Source organism: Muscardinus avellanarius, assembly GCF_963383645.1.
Source record: "Muscardinus avellanarius genome assembly, chromosome: 8".
NCBI lineage: Eukaryota > Metazoa > Chordata > Mammalia > Rodentia > Gliridae > Muscardinus > Muscardinus avellanarius.
Window position 1 is genome coordinate 2,479,523 of NC_137794.1, and position 24,167 is coordinate 2,503,689.

A 24,167-nucleotide genomic window follows, 5' to 3' on the forward strand; every position below is an offset into this window, starting at 1 on the left:
TACTTTAGTTTTATTTGAAACAGGGTCTCACCAGGGTGATGAGAATCTCACTACTTGCTGAGATCGTCCTGGCATCTGTGATCTCCGGTCTTGGCCTCCCAAGTACTGGGATTACAAGTGTGCACCACTAGGCCCAGCATGCCTGCTTTGAGAAAGCGGATTTGGGAGTAGCTCACCAGTTCAGACTAGACTCATGGGGACAGGTGGAGTACTGAGAGTCCAAAGCAAACAACCTTTGAAATACCTTACAATTCACCCACACCCTTTGGCCAGGCCACACAACTTAGAGCTAGGAGCGAGGCTTAGTGGGTAGACAGGCTCCCTTTCACAGACTGCTCATAAATAATACTATAAAATCAACTTATAAAGTAATTAATTGACACTTTTATAATAATATAAATTCTGATATAAATGTATTTAAGTTATAATACATTTGTAATATAAATATAAATTAATTTTGAACTGCTAATCTGTTTGCTCAGTCAATCTTTTGGCGCCCACAAAGACACATCTTAGCTAATCCTTTCACTGCCTTCTCCGATCCCAACCGAGTGCCGTTTGGATTAGTAACCTCCCAGGAAGGCAGTGAAAGGGTGGGCCCTGTCTGCAGGCTTCAGCACGAGCTGGGTGGCACACAACCCAGGGCAGAGGCGTCGGGATAAGGGGCTGCGCATGCTGGCAGCCAAAGCTAATAGTGAGGCTTTTAATTGCACATTTCCAAGTGCAGGTGTGTGTGCGTGTGTGTGTGTGTGTGTGTTACCAGGCATTGAACCTAGGTGCAGTCTATTACCAACCTATATTCTCAGCCCTCCTAGTTTAGTTTGGGATAGGGTTTTGCTACGTTGTCCAGGCTGGGGTTCTAGGCGTGAGCCACCGTGCCCACCTAGGGACCTTCTTACGCCCCCCCCAGCACACAGCATCATGGCTGGTACGGAACACACACTCTAAGTATCTTTGGGCCATCTCACAGCTAGGCACAGCTGCAAGGCGCTCACACCCCAGACCCCGAGCGACGCAGACACTTACAGCCCCGCAGTTGGGCATTTCGCAGATGAAGGAGCTGGAGGGCTGGCCCAGGGCCTGCAGGGCCGGGCCCTCGGTGGGAGCCTGGACGGGGACTGGCGGCGGCTCTGGGGACTTTGGCACTTCACTCTCCTCCTCCTTGGGGGATTTCCTGTCTTCTTCAGGATCCTCCTCCTCTTCCTCCAGCTCCTCTTCTTCTTCGCTTGTCTAGTGTTAATAAAAGCAAGAAGGGGACAGCCCCATGTGGTATTTTAGTGATGAGCAGAACTGACGGGCCAGTAAATTGAGGGGTTTGCTGCTGGGGTTGCAACACTTCCTTTCTGCATAAGGGGCAGCTAACAGCCTGCTGAGCTCAATTCTAAGACTGGCCGCGGGAAGCTTGAATTGTGAGGCCAAGGAAATCTCCCTGCCACTTGGTGGGTCTCGTCATCCTTTAAACAAAACATACTAAGGCAGAGGAGAGTGTCTGTATGTACAGACTCCGTCTGCTCGAGGCCGTTAGGCCTTCCAGGTGGCTCTAAGGCAGGCTGCCTGCTCCTGAGCAGCGCTCTAGCTCTAACAGCACTGGGAGGTTTTCAGACAGGAACAACATGGTGCAGAACAGTCTGGGAGACTGGAGACGCACAGTGGCTGGGGTCTAGGCTTGAATCACATGCCATGACTGCCGCCTGGCTTGGCCTGCGCAGGGCAGCACACAGCCTGTAGCGCCCCGCTATGCTCCCGTCAGGAGCAGAATCGAAGGGAGAAAATGGAGAGGAGAGCCCCATTTGTTTACTTGTTTATTTTCCACTACCGGGGATGGAACCCAGGGGCATCCTACCTCCTGGCTACATCCCCAGTCCTATTTTTATTTGGAAACAGGATCTCACTAAGTTGTGGAGGGCCTCACTTAGTAGTTGAGGCTGGCCACAAACCTGCAATCTTCTTATCTCGGCCTCCCAAGTACTGGGATTACAAGCAAACCTGTGTGCCACCACACCCAGCTTCTTTTTTTCTTGAGGGGAGGGGACTGGGGATGGAACCCAGGGGCACTCTACCTCTGAGCTACATCCCCAGCCCTATTTTTTATTCTTTATTTGGAAACACGGTGTCATTAGGCTGTGGAGGGCCCCGCTCAGGAGCAGGGCTGGTCATGCGCCTGAGCCTCCTGAGTGCTGGGATTACGAACGCGCACTACCAGGCTTGGCCAAGGTTCCTCTTATTTGTCCTGTGCTTTTCTTTGGCCTCTACCATGGGCTTGGAGAAAGCAGTGGACTAAGTGTTGCTGTTTACTCCCTTCTCCTTGCATCTCCCACCAATACTCGCCCCAACAGGGAGCATGCGCCTCCCCTGCCAGGACGGGTGCAGAGGGCGAGCTAAGCGGAGGTCCCTTCCCGCCTCACGGGTGATGAAGAGCTGGTTCCTGGGCAGCCCAGAGTGGGTGTCCTGGGCGGGGGTGAAAGGCAGGCACCTAGACGGCCCCCAGTCTACCTCTTGCTCAACTGAAGACTGCACTCTGCTCTCCCTGCCTCTTGGGGCGGGCGCAGGCTGTTGGCTCCTATGGCCTGGCGAGGGCCGAGGCCCGGGAACGGAATCCTATGTTGTGTCCCCTCCGTTTTCACTTCTACTTCACAGTTCACAACGTGCGGTGAGGAACAAAGGGCAGCTACGTCACTGACAGGCTGTCCACAGCCTCGCAGTTTACAGAGAGGAAACACAGGCCCATCTGGCTGCCTCTGCCTGGCGCGGCCCTGCTGCACTGCCAAGCCCGGGACTGCGGTTTCCCTTTCCCCAGAACGATGTCTGCGTAACAGAGTAAAGATTCCTGCGAGCAGTGGTCCTCGGAATCCAGTAACCACAGCTCCCTCTCTCCAGTTTGGATTTGGGGTACGTGTGACAGAAGGAAATACCAGTGCACGAGGCACCTCGCAACCTCACTGTTTCAGTACTGAACCCAGGTGACATCACGCATGTGCACACTTGACACGATGAACTGTCAAGCTGTACTTAAGAAATGTAGTCAGTTTCCAGAGGGTTCATTAAGATGAGTAACAATTCATTTGACAGAACACTTCAATGAACACCCATGTCTGGAGTAGTACTGGATATTAGCTATGGCCTCTTACTAGTTTAGAACATGTAGATACCTTTCATTTAGTTGGTCTTTTTTTTGTGTGTGTGTGTGTTACTGGGGGTGGAACCGAGGGACATTTCTACCTCCGGGCTATACTCCCAGACCTATTTTATACATTACTTGGAAACAGGGTCTCACTAAGTTGCTGAGAGCCTCACTAAGTAGCTGAGGCTGGCTTTGAACCTGAGCGATCCTCCTGTCTCAGCCTCCCAAGTACTGGAATTACAAGGGTGCGCCACCACGCCCAGCTAGTTGGTCTTATTCCAGGCAAAACCATGTTATATTAAGCTCCAAAGGTCCTCATTTCTTTATAGAACGAGGACTTTGTGGTTCCAAATATTAGTGTGCCATGGCCTACAGCCTGACATTTATTTATTTATTTATTTATTTATTTATTTATTTATTTTTGTGGGTCTGGGGATGGAACCCAGGGACATCTGACCTCCGAGCTACACCCCCTGCCCTATTTTTTATTCTTTATTTTGAAACCGGGTCTCACTGAGTTGCAGAGGCCTCACTAAGTAGCTGAGGCTGGCCGCAAACTGCAACCCTCCTGTCTCAGCCTCCCGAATGCTGGGATTACAAGCGTGCGCCACCACGCCCGGCTCAGCTTGACATTTAAAATGAATTACATGGTAACTTTTAATTACGATGGCATCTGCTTCATGAACTTGTTATGCATTTATCACAGAGCCAATCTATGGCTTAAACACTCTTAGAAGAAATATTCCATACAGCCACAGAACTATGGACTAAATGAATGTGTACTGTAATTATATGCCTCAGGAATGTAGATAGGTTTTATTCTAACTGGCAATCTACCCAACTTCATGAAATGATTTATCACCAAGCCATATGGCTCCCTAAGTGACTAAGAGATACAAAGACAGGAGGGGGGAACCCGGACACGCAGAGCTGCATCAACAGGCTGGCCACTTCGAGCTACTGCAGAGGGACACGCAGGAATTCCCCATGTTAGTGCAGAGTGGGCGAACACAGGGCAGGCGGAGGCTGGATGCTCAACGCCGGGCCCAAGCCTGAGCGTCCACAGGAACAGTTCCTTGAAGGGGATGGTGTTTTTACTTCTCAGGCATGCAAAGGGAACGCACATCATGAGGAATGGGGGAAGTTAGTATACAGATACTCAACATTCAACATACAAATCTGATCAAAGAGACTTGAGAATCACCTGTTACCATTACTATTGACAGTCATGACGACGATGTCCCTCAATCAATCAATCAATCAATCTCTTTTGTAGTATACGGGATTAAACCCAGAGGCATTCTACCTCTGAACTACATCCCCAGACATACATTTATTTATTTGTTTGTTTCTGGCATTGAGAATTGAATCCAGGGGCATTCTACCTCCAAGTTACAAATCTAGGGGCATTCTACCTCCGAACTATACCTCCAGCCATTTAATTAGTTATCTATTTTGAAACAGGATCTCACTAAGTTTCAGAGGGCCTCACAAGCTGCTGAGGCTAGCCATGAACCTGCGATCCTCCAGTATCAATCTCCCAAGTACTGGGATTACAAGTGTGTGACACCATGCCTGGCTTATCTTTTTTTTCTCTTTCTCCTTCCTTCCTCCCTCCCTTCCTTCCTTTCTCTCTTTCAACTGGAAATGGAACCCAGGGGCATTCTACGTCCGAGCTATATCCCTAGCCCTAGCCCTATTTTTTATTCTTTATTTTGAAGCAAGGTCTCAATGAGTTGCAAAGGTCCTTATTAAGTAGCTGAGGCTATTTGTGAACCTCCTGTCTCAGCCTCCCAGATGCTGAGGTTAGAAGAGTGTGCCACCATGCCTGGATACTTACTTTTTATTTTGAAACAGAGCCTCACCAAGTTGTTGAGGCTGGCCCCAGACTTTCAGTCTTCCTGTCTCAGCTTTCCAAGTTCTAGGATTACAGACATGCACCACCATACTTGTACACAGCTTTGCTTTTTGTTGAATCAAATAAGGAAATTGGCCAGAAAGGTAATTTTCCAACATCACACAGCTGCTAAACTGAGATTCAAAACCTGGCCTGTCTTCCCAAACCTCAGCCTTCTTTATTCTTTGTTCTGACTGCAGATGTTACACTGGTCCATCTGTAACTAGCATGGAGATCCTAAACAGCCCAACCACTGGGACCTTCCAGTGAGTCCAGACAGGGAGCGATTGCTGAGCAGTGGGCTCCTACTCAGAAAAGGATCCACGTGGTCACCGGGCAGGTGTTTACCGAGTGCCTCTGCAGTCCTACACCAAGGACAAGCCTAAGAGACACCATTTCCCTCAGACCGTATCCTCTGGTTTTGCCCTTTCCCAAACAGGCACTGATAGAGGCCAGAACATTCCAGAACTGCAAGCAACTTTCCAAGTCACTGACTCTCCTGCTATCCGACAGTCACCAAGTCTAGAAGCTGGGTCCTAGTCTCCTGGCCAGGTTTCTTTGTGCCTCCTAGTTGATGGTCCACTTGTTTGGGAAATAATGCTCTGTGCGACTCTGAGCAAGCCCCTTCCCTTCTCTGGGCCTCAACCTCTGCCTAGGAAATGTGGAATTGATGAGCACCCTTAAAGCTGTAGCTAAGATATTCTGGGTCTCATCTTATACTGCTCCCCCGGCAATGGTACTAAGGGTGGAACCCAGGGCGCCTTCTACCTCTGGGCTATACTCCCAGGCCTATTTTATATTTTACTTGGAAATAGAGTCTCACTAAGTAGCTGAGGCTGGCTCAGAACCTGTGCGATCCTCCTGTCTCCGCCTCCCAAGCGCGGGCATTACAAGCGTGTGCCACACGCCCAGCGAATCCAAGAGTTTTTATGCTTCTCCCAGAGAATTCACACTTGACCGCTCTTAAATATTAGGCAGCTGGGCGCAGTGGCGCACACACACCTGAAATCCCAGTATTTGGGAGGCTGAGACAGGAGAACCACAGGTTTAAGGCCAGCCTCAGCACTTAATGAGACCCTGTTTCAAAATAAAGAATAAAAGCTAGGACTGGGGGTGTAGCTCGGAGGTAGAACGCCCTTGGGTTCCAGCCTCAGTAAACTGCAAAAAAAAAAAAAAAAGACGGGGTAACTCAGAGAAAGAATGTCTTTGGGTTTAAGCCTCAGTAACATACACACACATGTGCGCACGCACGCGCACACACACAGTCTTACACAAGGAAATTGGGTTCAGAGAGCACACTCACCAGCTGTGTGGCCACAGCCAACTTGCCTCTAAGCTTTGTGTCTCAGTTTTCTACCTTACAGAATCAGTTCTAGATGAATACATTTGAGTAGATGAATCAATCACTTTTATAAAGTGCTTAGCACGCTACCTGGCACATAGAAAGTGCTCTTTACGTGTCTTTTTTTATGGGTCTGAGGCATTTGACCTCTGAGCTATTTGACCCTGACCCCCTGCCCTATTTTGCATTTTTATTTTGAAACAGGGTCTCACTAAGTTGCACAGGCTTAAATAGCTGAGGCTGTCCGCAAACGGAGATCCTCCAGTCCCAGCCTCCTGAATGCTGGGATTACAAGCGTGGGCCACCACGCCCGGCCTACGTGGACGTTCAAGAAAATAACCAATATATGCACTAACACTTACTACCAGGGTGAATATAATTACAAATATTCACATAATTCATGAATCCCAAATGCTTTTGTGAACGGGAAGAGACTACAGTTTGGTAATCTGTTGTAAAACAACCTTTTTACACACACGTCCATGTAGGCACTGTTTGCCAGAGTGGAGAAGGAGATTTCCTCTGGCTACAGATGCTGAGAGAAGAGTTAATTTACAAAAACCACGAGTGATCACCAACACACACACACACACACACACACACACACACACACACACACGGGTGGTAACACTTCCATCTTAGATCTTTTGTATATATTTAGTATATATTAGTTTTAGTATATCTATAGTATGTACTTAATCTTTATTATCTTTAGAACTGGGAATTGAACCCAGGAGTGTTCTACTTCTGAGCTACAACTCCAGCCCTTTTTTTTTTTTTTTTTTTAAAATTTTGAAACAGGGTCTCACTAAGTTGCTGGGCTGGCTCGAACCTCCTGTTTCAGCCTCTCAAGTACTGGATTACAGGCAAGTGCCACGAGCACGGCCCCTTCACCCTCGGCAGATGGCTTCGGCTTGGCTGCCGGTGAAGGAAACAGGACAGGGATCCCGGTGCCGCCAGGACCGGCCTCCTCTGCACGGTGCCGCTCACTTCCTCAGGGGCTCAGACCCTGATCTGGCTCGAGGCCAGCGCTCCTCGGTCGGTTCGCGCTGTGGAGCGACTGCATTAGATCCCAGCTCCCCCTCTCTGGGGTGTGCCACGCTCTCAGGCCAACAGCACCTGCCGCAGGGAAGGGTCAGGACCCTGCGTGTCCACCAGCAGGGTCAAGCCTCAGCACAAGCCCGCCTTCCCCTTCGTAACCCCAACAGGTCTAGTCACAGCTACGGGGCCTGCCTGCCACCGCACCAGGAGTCAAGTCCTGAGTCCCGCAAGGGGGGGCCTGTCTCTCACAGTGGCTTGCTGCACAGCACAGCCAAAGCACGCAAGCACCCACTAACCCGGGGTGGGGCAGGAGCAGGGCCGGGCCTCACTCACCGCGCAGTCGATGACCTCCGCCAGCCGTGTCCGGTGTTTCCGCCCTAGCCGCATGATCTTCTTCCAGGTGTAGTAGTACTCCACGCACTGAGCCACTGTCTTGGACTTCACCTGTCAGGAGAGGATATCTGAGATGAGCTCTAGCAGTGGGCAGAGAGCAAGTCTGTCTGAATTTGTGATAGGGAATCAATAGGCTTCTACATTCAGTAAGAGATGGACACGAGGTGGTGGTGTGCACTTGTAATCCCAGTACTTGGGAGGCTGGGATCACAGGTTCACAGCCAGCCTCAGCCTTAGGCTCTGTTTCAAGAACATAAAGGAGCTGTGGATGCAGCTTGGAGGTAGAATGCCTTTAGGTTCAAACCCGGTCACACACACACATGAACACAGTGAAAGCCTTCCTTCTATTCCCTCCCTCCCCTCCAGGCTGAACCTGGAGGTGCTCTATGACAGAGCTGTATCCCCAGCCGCTTTTTAAATTTTGAGCCGGAGTGTTGCTAGTTACTTAGACGGGCCTTGAATTTATAGGATTAAGGTAGATTACAGGTGTGAGCTACCGCACTGGCTGGCCCTTCTATTCATTTCTTTGGTACAATTCCAGAATTCCTTTATACAGGCACTGATAAATGCAAATCATGTTCCTCTTTCCACCATCTTTTCTAACAAGAGGGGGCAAGGAACTTGATTTGCAACTTGATATTTTACAATACACCATGGGAAAAAATTTTTTTTTTTGTGGTACTGGGGGTGGAACCAACGGGCTTTTCTACCTCTGGGCTACACTCCCAGACCTATTTTATACTTTATGTGGAAACACAGTCTCACTGAGTTGCTGAGAGCCTCACTCAGTAGCTGAGGCTGGCTTCGAGCCTGCGCGATCCTCCTGTCTCCGCCTCCCAAGCGCGGGGATTACAAGCGTGCACCACCACGCCCGGTTTACCGTGGAAATTTGTTGCAACCAGTCCACAGAGACCTTACTCAGCTTCCTTCCTTCCTTTTGCGGTACTGGGGATGAAACCCAGGGGCAATCTACCTCCAAGCTACACCCTCAGCCCTGATTTTTATTCCTTATTTTGAAACAGGGTCTCACTGAGTTGCAAAGGGCCTCACTAAATAGCCGAGGCTGTCTGCGAACTGCGATCCTCCTGTCTCAGCCTCCCGAATGCTGGGATTACAAGTGTGCACCACCAGCTATCTATTTATTTATTTATTGGTAGTGGGGATGGAACCCGGGGGAATTCTACCACTAAGCTACACTCCAGCCCTATTTTTTATTCTTTATTTGGAAACAGGGTCTCACTGAGTTGCAAAGGGCCTCACTAAGGAGCGGAGGCTGTCTGAGAACCGCTATGCTCCTGTCTCAGCCTCTCAGATGCTGGGATTACAAGCGTGCGCCACCACACCCGGCCTTAATCAGTCTTTAAATGCATAAAGCACTTGTTTTTTTCACCTAAGAGGCTTGAATGTGCTTAGTTCTCTGACTTACTGACCTTAAAAATTTATTTTGTGTTTGTGTGGGGGGCTGGGGACTGAATCCAGAGGCATTCTACCTCTGAGCTACACCCCCAGCCCTTTTTTCCCCTAATGTTTTACTTTGAAATAGGGTCTCACTAACTTGCAGAGGGCCTTGCTAAACTGCTGAGGCTGGCTGCGAACCTGGGGTTCTCTTGTCCCCATCTCCCAAGTACTAGCATTACAGGTGTGCACCATGGCCGACTAAAAGTCCATGTATGAATACTGTTTGTCAGTAAGAGAATGGGAACATAAGACAAAGTCAGGACAACAGTGCTAGCTAGGGTTTGCAGGAAGCAAGGCTTGCCCGTTCATTCCTAAAGACACGAAGACAGCTCAAGATGTTGGAACCCGAGTGTTCCACATTTCAATTTCTTTTCCCCCAGGTTTTGGAATATTTGCGTAGACTTCACTGGGTGAGCGTCCCTAATCTGAAGTCTAAAATCCGAAGTGCCCTCTCCAACCTCTAGGGACGCTGGGCCTGTACATACTTAAAGTGAAAACATTCCATGCTCGGTGGGTCAGACCAGGTGGATGTCCTGGAGGCAGGTTAAAGGGTGGTCCTACCCTCACACAGCCACCTTCGCAGGGGACCAGAACAGCACCGCCGTACGTCCTGTTCTTGTCTAAACTGTCTTCTTCAACATCTACCTGACACCTGAGATTTGTGTTTCTTTTTTTTTGTGGTGGTACTGGGGAAGGACCCCAGGGACATTCTATCGCCAAGCTACACCCTCAGCCCTAGCCCTATTTTTTATCCTTTCTTTTAAAACAGAGTCTCAAGCTGGGCGTGGTGGCGCACACTTGTAATCCCAGTGCTTAGGAGGCTGAGACAGAAGGATCGCACAGGTTCGAAGCCAGCTTCAGCTACTGAGTGAGGCTCTCAGCAACTTAGTGAGACCCTGCTTCCAAATAAAATATAAAATAGGTCTGGGGGTATAGCCCGGAGGTAGAAAAGGCCCTGGGCTCCACTCCTAGTACCACCAAAAAGTAAGTAAATAAATAAAAATAAAATAAATCATGGTCTCACTACATTGCAGAGGGCTTACTAAGCAGCTGAGGCTGGCTTTGAGCCTGAGATCCTCCTGTCTCAGCCTTCCAAGTACTGGGATTCCAAGCATGCGCCACCATGTCCAGCGTGACACCTGTGAGTTCTATAATAGAGTCAGCCCAGGGAGCGAGGGCAAGGTCCCAGAGAGCCTTGGCTGAACCCCACACCACTTAGCAAGCGAGCACAGGAGTCTAGCACGGCACCGTGCGCAGCCTTGAGGAGAGGCCCGGCCTGGACCTGCAGCATGGGGGTGCCAGCCTTCAGAGGTGGCACTGGGTGGGGCCTCAGGTGCCAAGGCACCAGCCCAGGGTTGCCTAAGGCCTGGAATCCCAGGTGCTCACCATGCTCGCCTCGAGGCAGCTCTCGAAGGCGCAGTGAGCTGTTACGGGGCTGACCCAGCGGCTCTGGCTAGCCGTCTCAGCCCGTGGTCTCACTGCTGCACGAGCTCGATGCCATCTATCAGACCCTCAGCAGAAACTGAAGCAACGCACTACCTGATTTGGGGCTTTCAGCCCCCAAACTGAGCGAAATACAGCTCTTTTCTTTATCAAGTTGCCCTGTCCCAGGTATTGTGTTACAGTAATGAAACACTGCCTGATACACTAGGTGGGCCTGGGGGGTCGGTGACTCAAGAATGGCCAGAGCGTGGGACCTGCCAGGCACAGGAGGCAGCAGAGGGCACTGGAGCCGCACAGGCGAGGGGAAGGGAGGAAGAGATGCGGGGCTGGAGCCTATCCACGTCCTTCCTTCTCTACCTGTCTCTCTTCTCCTCTCCTCCCTCTCTATTTTTGTGGGACTGCAGATTGAACCCAGAGACATTCTACTTCTGAGCTGTATCCCAGCCCTCCCCCACCTTTTTTTTTTTTGGTGGTACTGGGGGTGAACCCAGGGGCTTATCTGAACCTCCGGGCTATACTTCCAGACCTATCTTATACTTTAATTGAAAACAGGGTCTCACTAAATTGCCGAGGCTGGCTTTGAACATGTGCGATTGATTCTCCTGTCTCAGCCTCCCAAGTGCTGGTATTACAAGCACGCACCACCGCGCCCGGCTGTGCCCCAGCCCTTTTTATTTTTTGTTTTGAAACAGGGTCTTGCTAGGTTGCTGAGTCTCACCAAGTTGCAGAGTTTCAAACCTGAGCTCTTCCTGGATGAGCTTCTAAGTACTGGGATTATAGTCATGCGCCACCACACCTGGCTAAATCCACCTACATCTAATGCTCGTCCAAGCAAGGCCTTGAAGAAAAATAACAAGAGATATTTCACTCTGAATCATTTTAACCTTAAACTATTCTCAGCCAGTTAACGCATACTAGGTTTATTATCTGTTGTATAAAGTGTGATTTTACTTACAAAAATTTTTATTTTGCTGTAAAATGCTGTGTATATGTGATATTATTTTGGTTATTGTCATTATGATTACCAGTCTAACTCCAGGGAGAGGCCACATGACCTTCTCTCCACAATATCCCAGAAAATTTCTGTCAGAAAGACGATAGATTTGCCAAGAATACATGATATAGAGCCAGGGGTGGTGGTGCACATTTGTAATCAGTACTTGGGAGGCTGAGATAGGAGGATTGTGGGTTCGCAGCCAGCCTCCGCTACTTAGTGAGGCCTCCACAACTTAGCAAGACTGTTTTTTTTTTTTTCCCTGCAGGTCTGGGGATGGAACCCAGGAGCATTTGACTTTTGAGCTACACCCCCTGCCCTATTTTTAATTCTTTATTTTGAAACCGGGTCTCACTGAGTTGCAGAGGGCCTCACTAAGTAGCTGAGGCTGTCCGCGAACTGCGATCCTCCAGGTCTCAGCCTCCCGAATGCTGGGATTACAAGCGTGTGCCACCATGCCCGGCTAGCAAGACTGTTTTTTATTTTACTTTTTTTGCCATACTGGGGATAGAACCCAGGGGCATTCTACCTTCGAGCTATATCTTTTTTTTTTTTTTTTTTTTTTTTTTTTGCAGGTCTGGGGATGGAACCCAGGGGCATTCAACCTCCGAGCTACACTCCCTGCCCTATTTTTTTATTTTTTATTTTGAAACAGGGTCTGAGTTGCAAAGGGCCTCGCGAAGTAGCTGAGGCTGTCCAAGAACCGCGATCCTCCCATCTCAGCCTCCCAAATGCGGATTACAAGCGTGCACCACCACACACAGCTTTATTCTTTCTTTTGAAACAGTCTCACTGCATTGCAGAGGGCCTCACTAAGCAACTGAGGCTGTCCAGAAACTATGATCCTCCGGTCTCAGACACCCAAATGCTGGGATTATAAGCATGTGTCACCACACCAGGCAAGACCCTGTTTTAAAATAAAGGATAAACTGGGCATGGTGGTGCATGCAATCCCAGCATTCGGGAGGTGGAGACCAGAGGATCATAGTTCGCGGACAGCCTCAGATACCTAGGGAGAGACTTCGCAACTCAGTGAGACTTGTTTCAAAAAATAAAAAGAACTAAAAAAATAGGGCTGGGGGTATAGCTCGAAGGTACAATGCCGCAGGGTTCCATCCCAGTACTAAAATAAATAAAATAAAATAAAATAAAGGATAAAAAATAGAACAGGGAATATAGTTCAGAAGTAGAATGTCCCTGGGTTCACTCTCTAGTACAGAAAAAAAAAAAAATCCGTGATTCCCCATTTCTAGGTATTCTAGGGTTATGAATTATATATTCTTATTAAGATAACCTCCCAAGCTTTGCGTGGTGATGTACACCTATAATTCCAGTACTCAGGAGGCTGAGCTAGGAGGATCACAGGTTCAAGGACAGGCTGAACAGCTTAGTGAGATTCTCAGCAACCTAGCAAGACCCTGTTTTAAAACAGAAAATAAAAAGGGCTGGAATGTAGCTATATCCAGGGATGTAGCCCTGGGTTCAATCCCCAGTAACCTCCATTTACCCCACCAAAGATAACCTCCCCCAGCACTGGAACGTCCAAATAATCTTTTATCTTTAATATCTCTAACCTCTCCTTGTCTTACCTCAGCATGTCATGCCATCCAGTAACAACTATCTTTTTTTTTTGGCGGTACTGGGGTTGGAACCCAGGGGCACTCTACCTCTGAGCTACACCTTCAGGCCTATTTTTTTTCTTTATTTTGAAACAGAATCTCACTGAGTTGCAGAGGGCCTCACTAAGTAGCTGAGGCTGTCCGTGAACCTTGTGATCCTCCTGTCTCAGCCTCCCGAATGCTGGGATGACAAGTGTGCGCCACCACGCGGGGCTACAACTACCATTCATCAGTGAATGGAAGGCATGATTTTGTGAGAATGTTAAAGCAGCAACCAAAAATGTTTGCATATCTTTGGGTGTATACGTTTCTCAATTTAAGTGCGCAATGGGGAAAAATCAAGCTTACCATTTTCTGTACAAAAATAAAGTCTTTGCTGTAAGTGGCTAGTGCTTTATTAAACAGTTTTCTTTCTAGGGAGGTCCACTTGTCCGAACCTACAACAAAACACAAACTTCATAAGAACAACTTAAAGTTGTCCCCACCTTTAGTTGCTAATTTGTTCATTTAGTCAAGTTACAAGACACCTGTCTAGAAATTAGTAGCATATATGTCAAACTCCTGTTTGAAAACAAAGCTAGTGTACCGTAATGGTCAACAATCCCAGATTCAAATCCCAGCTATGGTCTTCATGGTGGCAAATTACTTAAACTGACTCCGTTTTGTTAACAGGAATTGGACCCAGGGGCATTCTACCTCTGAGCTACACCCACAGCCCTGTTTTTTTTTTTTTAATTTAAAACAGAGTCTAAGTTGCGGAGGGCCTTGCCAAACAGCTGAGACTAGCTTTGAACCGGTGATCCTCCTGCCTCAGCCTCCCACATACTGGGATTACAGGTGTGTACCACCATTCCGGTTTGGAAATAACTTTGTGTCCACTTAGATTTTTGTGAAGGTTCAAGAAGATAATGCACAGAAAGTACTCAGCTTAATAACTGGGAAACAGTGAGTGCTCGATTAATTTTAGCTAGTTTTTTCCATGATTATTGCTCCCAGGAGTGCAAGCATTCACACAGCCAACACTCTTCAGCATGTGGCTGGACGTACTGTCTCCACCTTACTACCCGGGCGGCCACCGCCTTCAAGGTGGCACCTGCAATTATAAAGCCAGAGAGGAGCCCTTCCGGGGCACGAAGGAGGAGCACTGCACGGGTTAGGACCTTGGTAGCAGGGAAGGCTTCCAGTAGAGCAAGTACCTCAGGGGGATTTTAGAGGACTCACAGAGGCAAGCTGGCAAGGAGATGGGTGGGAATTCTGGGGAGAAAGCAGGCGGCTCAAGGCCAGAGGCGGGAGCGAATGTTGTTCATTTGCCGGCAGTCTCCTAGGTGTCGTGCCAGGCAACGCGAGCTGGCATTTCCCAGTGCTTACTGCGTGTCATGTCGTGGCACTTCAGTTATTCATAGTTAGGTTTGACTGACTCACAACCTCGCAAGCCCGGGATTACGACCGTCCCGTTTTGTGGATGAGGAAATGGAGGTCGGCCCAAAATGGCCAGAGTTCTGGTCGAGCTCAGTTCTAGGTTCCAACAGAGGGGAAGCAGGCAAGGCAGGGGAGGGAGGCTCTGTGGTGCTGGGCTGCGACAGCGCCTGGCTGGATGGCGACACTTAACACGCATGTGCTTTTCCTCCACAAACAGGAAAGAAGGCTACGTGGACGACATACAGAATGGTACTGGTCTGGGTGTCCCGCAAGGCTCGCTGGTCAGAGGTGCAGTCCCATGTGACAGTGCTAGAGATTAGTCTCTGAATGGCGGCACCCACTCGGAGGCCATTATAGCCCCTCCAGCTTCCCGTCTCACCACACGACCTCTCCTTGCACTCGCTCCCATCACAATGCCACCCCCGCCTCTTGATAATAGCCGGGGGAGGGGGCTTGGCAGAGGCCCCACAAACTGTGAGCTAAGTAGTCCTCTTTTCTTCATAGAGTACCCAGCCTCTGCATTGCATTACAGCAACAGAAAGCCAGCCCGGGGCTCCCATTTCTGGGTGCTACGGAAGGGTCAGCTCTGTGGCTGGTTCACAGAAAACTCAGCTAGTTCTAGCTTGCTGACTTCTCCACATCTCTGATTCTTTGGATGGCACATGGCCACCCGCCCCAGAGCTCTGGCTCTCCAAAGCGTAAGATCTTAGCCCCATCTCCGTAGGGCAGGTCCAAGAGTTCCGTTTTGCTTTGGTCAGCTGGGGGACTGAAGCACAGGCAACCCGAATTGCCTCTGGTCTTGGAAGGTTCGGTCAAGAGTGAGAGATCACGGGAAACCACTCTGGGCAGGCAGGGGCTTTAGGCGTGGGGAGAAAGCCTCAGATTCTGGAGGGAACATCTGAAACAGTTCCCATGGGACTCCCTGATGGCTCGGTCCTCAGCCGAGCCCTCTGGCCCCAGCTCTGACTAGGTCTCCGCCGCTGGTTGATCCAAACCTCTACAGAGCAGAGCTTGATTTCTTTGGTTTGCCAGTTTATTTTTATTTATGTATTTATTTGTTTATTTTTGTGGTATTGGGAGTTCCTGAAAACCCTTCTACCTCTGGGCTACACTCCCAGACACCTATTATATATTTATATCTGGAAACAGGGTCTCCTAAGCCAGCACGGCTGGCTTCGAACCTGCGCGATCCTCCTGTCTCCGCCTCCCAAGCGCGGGGGTTGCAAGCGTGCCCACCACGCCGGCTGGTTTGCCAGTTTATCTTTTTACTCCTAGAAGGAGAGCAGCTTTGTAGTGAACCCTCGGCAGAAGGAAGCACCTTGCACAGGTTTCCGAGGCCCGGGCCCCTCTGTGCAAACCTGAGTAACGGGAGGGTGGGGGCGCCTCGCAGTGGATGTGCATGGAGGGGCTGGTGGGATCTGGGGCTCCCGTGTTCCACCACTGTTCTCAGGCCGTCCAACATCCCAGGTCTTGGGGTCCCAGCTGTCATCTGCTCTCAGGAGCAGACACAGAAGGGAAGACAGGATTAACCAATGAGCTTAGCTGCATGACCGAAGCTCAGTCATGGTTCCTTTGAGTTGTTTGTGTATATAACAAATGTCTGAGTGGTGGTGCACACCTGTAATCTCAGTACTTGGGAGGCTGAGACAGGAGGATCACAGGTTTGAGACCAGTCCCAGCAGTTTCAATGGCTCTTGGCAACCTTACATGGCTATTTTAAACAAACAAAGAAATAAAAAATAAATAAAAAAAGGGCTGGAAGTAGGTGTAGCATGTATATAGACTGGAGGTAGAAGGTTCCTGGGCACAATCCCCAGTACTATAAACAAACAAAAGCCAATGAACAAGAGGAATGAGAAGGGTCATACTGGAAGACGACTGCCTTAGTGACGTCACGTTATCCTGCCAGGTGCGGAGGTGTGCGCTTATGATCCCGGCTACTTGGGGGGCTGAGGCAGAAGGATCTCGAGTTGGAGGCCAGGCCGAGCAACTTAGCAAGACCCTGTACCAGAACCTAAAAGGCTGGGGATGTAGCTCAGTGGTAGCGCACCCGAGTCCACTCCTCAGCACCATGAAAGGACTAATGTGCTGCCTTACTGCAGGAGGAGGCTTGTGACCCCGGTTCTACTTCAGATGAGATGACAGGAAACAGCCTCCTGATGACAACCTCCTACTTGATCAGCGAGGATTCCTTCCAGCCAGACCATGTTTCCTGAGTTACGTGGCTGCAGAGCTACGCGGTCCGCCTGGCTCCTCATGCCTGCACCCTTCTCTCCAGTGCTCAGGGCTTCCTCCGCCCATGCTGGGCTCACCACTAGGTTTCTGGTCCAAAGAACAGCGCTGTTCCCAGGTCAGCCTACTTCTGAGAAGCATGCTCCTTCATCTCTCCACAAAAAGTAGCGGGCCAGCCCGTCATGGGCTCCTCAGACCTCTTCTGGAAGGAGGCCTCATGGCGTTTGCAGGGCTGCTCTGTGACAGGACCGTCTGCCTCCTAAGCACACGGCATGCGCTCTGTGCACCATTTGGAGCGGGCCGCGTGCTTCCCTTCGTTGTTGCACTGGCTAGAGAGGAAGGACGGCTTCTCCGCACAGCCCAGGAGCCGCGCTTAAGCGCGCACGGCCAGACTGTGTGTGTGCGGCCAACAGGACATCTGTGGATGGAGGGGCAGAGCTGGCCGAGATGACGAACCCTCACACTACAGCAGCCTGGCAGGTCCGAGAGTCCAGCCCCGGGTGCTGGATTGAGCCCCAAGCCAAAGCCTCATAGAGAACAGCCACGTCAGAACTCAGCCTCCCCGACAGCACCTCTGTGCTCTGACGGAAGGGTGAGTGGACTCAGGAGGTCTCGGGCTGTGCGCTTCTGCCTCTTATTACCTCTGAGACGTCAGGCAAGTAACTTCTCTGAGTTGATTTCCTCCTTGGTGACTCAGCAATGTGGCCAGCACTCTGGTTGACAGCACTGGGTTCTAAGCAGACGCTCGGAAGTTGCTCTGGGTCTTCACTGGCCACTTAGAGCAGAGTCACACACAGGCCACACCTGCCCGACTGTCCACAGCGGCCCTCGTCCTGTAGCGTGCCCCTTGCCCTGTGTATTTACAAGCCCACAGCACCTCTGCCGCCCGTGCCTCCCTGGTCTTCTATGCCCTGCCCCTCAAGTCTCCCTGGAATCCAGCGGCAAGGCAAGGCTCGGCCTCTCTCCTGGAGTCTGTCAGGCAGGGGCATGCTCCTCCTTTTTAGGCGAGGTTCTACACCAGCCCTCCCTGGATTCTGCAGCTTGGACAAAGTCCAGGATTAAATGCAAAACTCAAGCAGGGGGCTGCCACAAATCCGCCCTCCCGGCTCTCTTGCACTGTAAGGTGTCTGCTGCCACCCGGCAGGCGCACGGGTGAGTGGGCTGGCAGCCCCGATGCATTTGTCCCACCTGGGGATCCCTGGCTACTGGGCTATTATCAGCAGGGGCCCTTAACAAGACGATTAAGGCTAATGACAAAGAGCCTAATTAACTGGATGGAACTCGTGCTGGAACAGTATCCAGAGGAAAAATGCTCTGAGCTTTGGTTGCTGGGAAACAGGCTCTGCACTGTGGCTAATTTGGGGGCCATCTACAGTGAACCCAGGCAGTTAAAAAGACATCAAGGGGGAAAGTTTGGGCATAGTATCTTTTAGAGGGCCATTCAGTCATTCTTCTAGGATGAGTGTGTGTTTGTGTGTGTGTGTGTGAGTGATAATAGGGATTGAATCCGGGGGCATTCTACCTCCAACCTATAGCCCCATTCCTATTTTATTTTTATTTTAAAACAGAGTCTCACTAGGTTGGTGAAAGTCTCACTATTTGCTGAGGCTGTCTTCGAACATGTGATCCTCCTGTCTCAGCCTCCCAAGTACTGGGATTACAAGCGTGGCTTTCTTTCAGGACTCTGAAAACTTTTTGATGTTAATACCGTAGTTACCCCAGAAAGACAAGTCCAGTATAGACAAAGGTGGACCGTCTCATGCCACATCTCCACACCCAGACTGGGTTTCTAGTGGGTCATGGTTGCAAAGATGTTAAGGGTGCAAGGTAAAGCAAGTTGTCACCAAAGTTCTCTCTGGGGGCAAGAGAGAGGAGGGAGGCCTCGGGCTCAACATTTTGAACGTGTCCACTGAACATGTGCTTTCCGGGGCTGTGTCAGCCGAGACAAGAGGACCAGTAGCAACTCAGTACCTGCCTTCCAGGGACCACTTGTCTGGCTGGGGACATGGGCTGAGAATGTCTGGAATATGAAATCACAGCAGTGTTCCTTGCAAAGTATTCGCCTGAGTATGTAATTTTGTCTGCTAATCAAACTGGGGCAGCTTCTACAGGGGGGCACAGACCTCTCCCCAGAAGGCCTGTTCTCCAGTTTCCTCTCATCTCCAGAGCGCGGGAAGTTTCAGGGCCCAGCGGGAGCCTGGGCCTGGTGGGAGCCAACAGCGGCCTCTGTGGAACCCTGTCAAGAAGCCAGGGCTAATTCTCACACTCTCCACCTTCTGCACGTCTGCAGAAAGCCCAGTTCAATGGAGAAAGCAAGGATGTGCAAACTGCCTCAATCACAACCCAGCGCCTCCCCAGCCGCCTCCCCACGCTCAACCCTCCCCGCCCGACGCGAGTGCTGACTGGGAGCCCGTGCAAACGTGCTGGCCAGCACGATGGGGAAGCCGCCTGAGGCCCCTGGGACCCGCCTGGTCTGGCCTTAGCTAGCAGCCCTCACATCAGCTGGGTCCCTACCAGTCCTTCCCCTAGCGCGTCTCTTCTGAGTCCCAGCCCTGGTCATTTCCTTCTTATTCAGTTGCTTAGGATGGAGCAAGAAAGGGAAGGCAAAGAATAAATCAAACAAGGGATGTTCACAGCCTGTGTCTCTTCTCCCCTAAACTTACAGCCTACCTCCCTGGCCCAGGCTGGCTGCTGAAGCCTGGGAGGTCTGACCTTCCTTCTCCAGATAACAGCCTAACGCGCAATCCCAGGCCGGTGGATGTGGGGGTGGGAACTTCAGGAGTTCCAGAAGACAGGGACCTGGGGAGGTTGGAATTGAACTGACAGTTCCACTGGGGAGCAAGTGAACGGGCCCCGTGGCAGGCCAAGGCAGGACGGGGCCACGAGGGACGGCATTCACCCACACCCAGGGACCATGTAAGGGGTGTCTGCAGTGGGGGACGGACGGGGTGGACTCTGCTGCCTCCCCCTGACTTGGAAGGGGACTGCTAAGGGCATGGAGTTGGGTCAGACATTAGAGACCCACTGCCTCGGCCTTTCCTGCTCAAAATTCTAGAAGATTCTCTAGGGCTTGGTCTGCTACCATTTTCAGGAAAAGGCATGTAACTGGCAGCCCAGAGTGAGGGTCATCCTCGAGACACTAACCCTTCTCACCTCAGCTCCACCTCTGGTCTCCAAGGGCTAAAACGATTCTAGGAAGCGAGGGTCTTTCCTGCCTGCTGGGGAAGGAAGGGGGCAGCAGCTAGGTAAGAAGTTAGCTAGGAAGCCTTGGCCCCAAAAGGCCAACTTATTTAAGCAGAGCTTCAGACCCTCTCGTTTCCCACTTGTTGGTAGTATCTTGGTGCCTTTGCTGTGTTGCGTGGGGGTATGGAGGCTCCCAGTCCATCTTTTTTTTTTTTTTTGGCGGTATTGGGAATGGAACCCAGGGGCATTCTACCTTTGGGCTACATCTCCAGCCCTGTTTTTTATTCTCTATTTAGAAATAGGGTCTCACTGAGTTGCAAAGGGCCTCACTAAGTAGTAACTGAGGCTGTCCTCGAACTGCGACTTTCCTGTCTCAGCCTCCCAAATGCTGGGATTACAAGTGAGTGCCACCACGCCCGGCTTCTGGTCATCTTCACATCATGACACACATAAAAATAGTAGTTTGGCACACTGGGAAGAACCAGAAGGGAGCCGTCTCCCAGATGAAGCGGCTCACAGGTGGATGTGACTGAGCCGACGTCTGGTCTCCTGGCCACCGAGGAAAGCGTAGCAGAATCTCACAGCCCATGTTTGGGAAGCTCGTTTGGGCCAGCCCACGATCCGCTCACTAGGCAGAGGGGCTTGGGACAGGCTCCAGGAGGGATGGCCTGTCAGGGTTGAATGGGGAGCAGATGATGCTGGGAATTAAGAAAGGATGGAACCGTTTCCATGGCAGATCAGAGAACTCCCACATCCTTCCACCCATGGTCAGGATGGACGGACACTGAGCAGAAAGTGATGGAGCTCATTAAGAAACGGGCTCCCTCAGGCCATGGGTTCAGTGGTGGATCCTTATGTCCAGTTTGTGTGGCTGCTACGTGCTGAGAGTGCCCCGCACGTGGAGAGCTGGGCTTGAGTGATTTCATGACTGGCTTCAAGGCTTTAGGTAGAAAAGCTGGCTCACTGCGGGGCATGGTGGTACATGTCTACAATCCCAGTACTTGGGAGGCTGAGCTAGGAGGAATGCAGGTTCAAGGCCAGCCTCAGCAATGTAGTTAGACCCTGTTTGAAAACAAAACATAAGAGCAGGGCATGGTGGAGCACACTTGTAATCCCAGTATGTGAGAGGCTGAGACAGGAGGATTGCACATTTGCAGCCAGCCTTAGCTACTTAGTGAGGCCATCTGCAACTTAATGAGACCCTGTTTCAAAATAAAGAGTTAAAAAATATGGCCGGGGATGTAGCTCGGAGGTAGAATGCCCCTAGGTTTAATTTCCAATTCCACAAAAAAAAAAAAAAAAAAAGAAAAGAAAAGAAAAGAAAAAGAAAACGGGGCTGGGGTGTAGCTCGGAAGTAAAATGCCCCAGGTAGCTGACTTAAGAGTGAAGAACACGCGAGCGGGGACACGTGGGCGCATCTGCGGGCCGAGGACAGGAGCGTGCTAGCAGTGCCCCAGCCCAGGTCTTCAGCACCTGCCTAGGCAAGGTCTGCCCGGGCACCAAAGAGACCCTCAAGGAGTTACAATGCAAGGGGCGCTGGAGGAGGCGTCCTCTCTGAAACACGGAACCAAGGCGGGACGTGGAGACCCGAGAGGGCAGGCTCCCCAGTGAGTGGGAATGGGAGGCCACCTCGAGCCCCAGCCGCTCCCTCAGTTCTTCCTGTTTCATGCTGCCCAGCGCAAAGTGTCTTCTACGCCCCTTTGTGGTAGTGCATGTGATCCGCACCCCACTTGGACCCTACGTGTGGCAAGTCTTCCCCTTGCCATGAGAGCGAGCCATCGTTTTAACAACTGCCTCCTGCACCTGCAGGACTGCCTGCGTTGGTCACGGCCACTGCCATGACTGAGGACTCAGCACGGTCCCTTGTACACAATAATCAGCTACTGAATACATGCAACACCTAGCAGTGCCAGGCACTGGCTACTAACCCTAATTGTCACAAGACGCTCAAGGGATGGAATGAGTCCCATTTTACACTGGAAAAAACCACTGAGGCTGCAGAAGGCCAAGGGACGTGGGCAAGGGGAGGGGCAGTCGAGATGCGAGCCCACCTCTACTGATTCCGAAGACACAGAGGTCAGCCCTGTGGCCTCTTCTGTGGCCCTTCCCTCCAACGCACGGGTCTCAGAGCCACGGGTCCAAGTTCCGTCTACTATCACTAGCACGTGGGCGTGTACACCCACGAGCGGCAGGCGCAGGGCCAATACCCCAGCACGCCGTCGGCTGCGCCCCAGGAGGCCCTGACGCCAACCAAAGTGGCAACCGGAAGTGACACAGAGTCGTCTGTTCCACAGACAGACGCGCAAGCTGCCAGCTCTGGGGAACCCGCGGGCACGGGCTCCTGGCGACCTACCGGCATAGTGGTAGTTTGCTAGAGGATGACATTTTAACCTGACTGGCTTCTGCAGCAGCAGCATTTCCAGTGTAGCCTGTGGATCCAGAAGAGAGAAAAGGCCAAGTCAGTGACAGGTCCCCGTGTCCTGGGGAGACCGTCACCTGAATGGGGGCTGGCACGCACACCTGGTGTGGAGACACTAGAAAGAAAACCAGAGGAGGCCCACGCCAACCGAGGCCTCCTTTCTGCCCCGCACCCAACGGGACTCGTTCTTTTTTTTGGGGGGGGGGTACTGGGCATTGAATCCAGGGGGATTCTACCTCTGAGCTACACACTCCCAGCCCTATTTTTATTCTTTGTTTTGAAACAGGGCCTCACTAGGTAGCTGAGGCTGGCCGAGAACCTGCCATCCTCTTGTCTCAGCCTTCCAAGTACTGGGATCACAAATGTGCACCACCATGCCCAGCTCACGTTTTTATAAATTTTTTTTTGTGTGTGTGTGGTACTGGGGATTGAACCCAGGGGCATTCTACTTCTGTTTACACATTTAGATAACTCTATTTGATTTTGTATTTCGAGACAGTCTAAGTTGTAGAGGGCCTTACTAAATTGCAGAGGCTGGCCACAAACCTGTGATCTGCCTATCTCAGCCTCCCAAATACTGGGATTACAAGCTTGCGCTACCTCACCCGGCACATTTTAATAAAATCTAAATGCAGGAGGCTGGATCTAGTTAGTGTCTGGAAGAAGCGAGTATTATACAAAGGGAAACTGAAGTGAGTGAGCCGGCCAGAAGTCCGGCATGCGCAGGCAGATGGTCAGGTATGATTTGGGGAAGATGGTCCCGAGGCTTTGAAGTGGGGCCACTTGCAGAACTGAGTCAAAGGTGGAAGAATGAAACCAGATGGTGAACAGGACACACTGCCTTTGGTGAGAGGAGAAGAGTTCTATGAACATCAGACTCCGGCTGATTTCCACAGCAGGGAGGCCCATCAGCGAGTGTGACAGGCTGTTTTAGGTCAAGTCGGGTTTCTGTAAGGCCTTCTATCTCCATCACTGGAGAAACACAGATAGATGAAAAGAAATCCTAATTTCCTAAGACAGACGTGTCCACACTATAACATAGGAATAGATGTATAAACACAAGTCCAACTGGAGGTTCTTTCTGCAGGTTTTAAAATCCTGCTCACACATTTAGATAAGCATGTTGACTGGCCACCGCCTTATGACCTGGATATCCACAGCACGGGACAGTACAGACACGCGGAGAAATCCTCTGCAGAACTCTGCAGAAGCCTCCTTTCCCTGGGCCCTTACCATCACATCTCCTTTGGCCTCAAAGAGAGAGTGCAAAGCAAATTCGGAATTGGTTCCTCCACCCGGCAATGCACTCGAGCAACACAAATTCAGCAGATTTTCCACTGTCAAAAATAAAGAGAAGCCGCGCATGAGGGAAAGCTCGGTAACACAGAGAACCACAATCCCGGAGCCAGAGGGCCCAATAAGGAAGCGAGCCTGGCCTGCCCACCTCCTCCCGCAGGCCGATACCTCGTTGCTGGAGGTCCTGGTTTTCCAGCTCTGGCCAGGGCTTCCATACCAGCGTGGCCTTGTGAGTGTCCTGGGCCAGGGTAGAGACATCTTGCAGTTCTGGGATCTCTGCTTGGAATCTCAAGCCAATGTTGATGCGCCT

General features: G+C 50.9%; 1 protein-coding gene across 1 annotated transcript in view; it reads right to left on the bottom strand.

Moving 5' to 3' along the window:
- TRERF1 (transcriptional regulating factor 1) overlaps window positions 1-24,167 on the bottom strand; it is a gene marked incomplete at both ends in the record, with an annotated part of 42,429 nt that overhangs the window by 7,083 nt on the left and 11,179 nt on the right. The window contains 6 exons of the mRNA XM_080700581.1: window positions 1,027-1,230; window positions 7,735-7,845; window positions 13,657-13,745; window positions 22,496-22,571; window positions 23,795-23,898; window positions 24,026-24,165. Coding sequence (XP_080556707.1) covers window positions 1,027-1,230; window positions 7,735-7,845; window positions 13,657-13,745; window positions 22,496-22,571; window positions 23,795-23,898; window positions 24,026-24,165 — 724 coding nt within the window. The remainder of the gene's footprint in view (window positions 1-1,026; window positions 1,231-7,734; window positions 7,846-13,656; window positions 13,746-22,495; window positions 22,572-23,794; window positions 23,899-24,025; window positions 24,166-24,167) is intronic.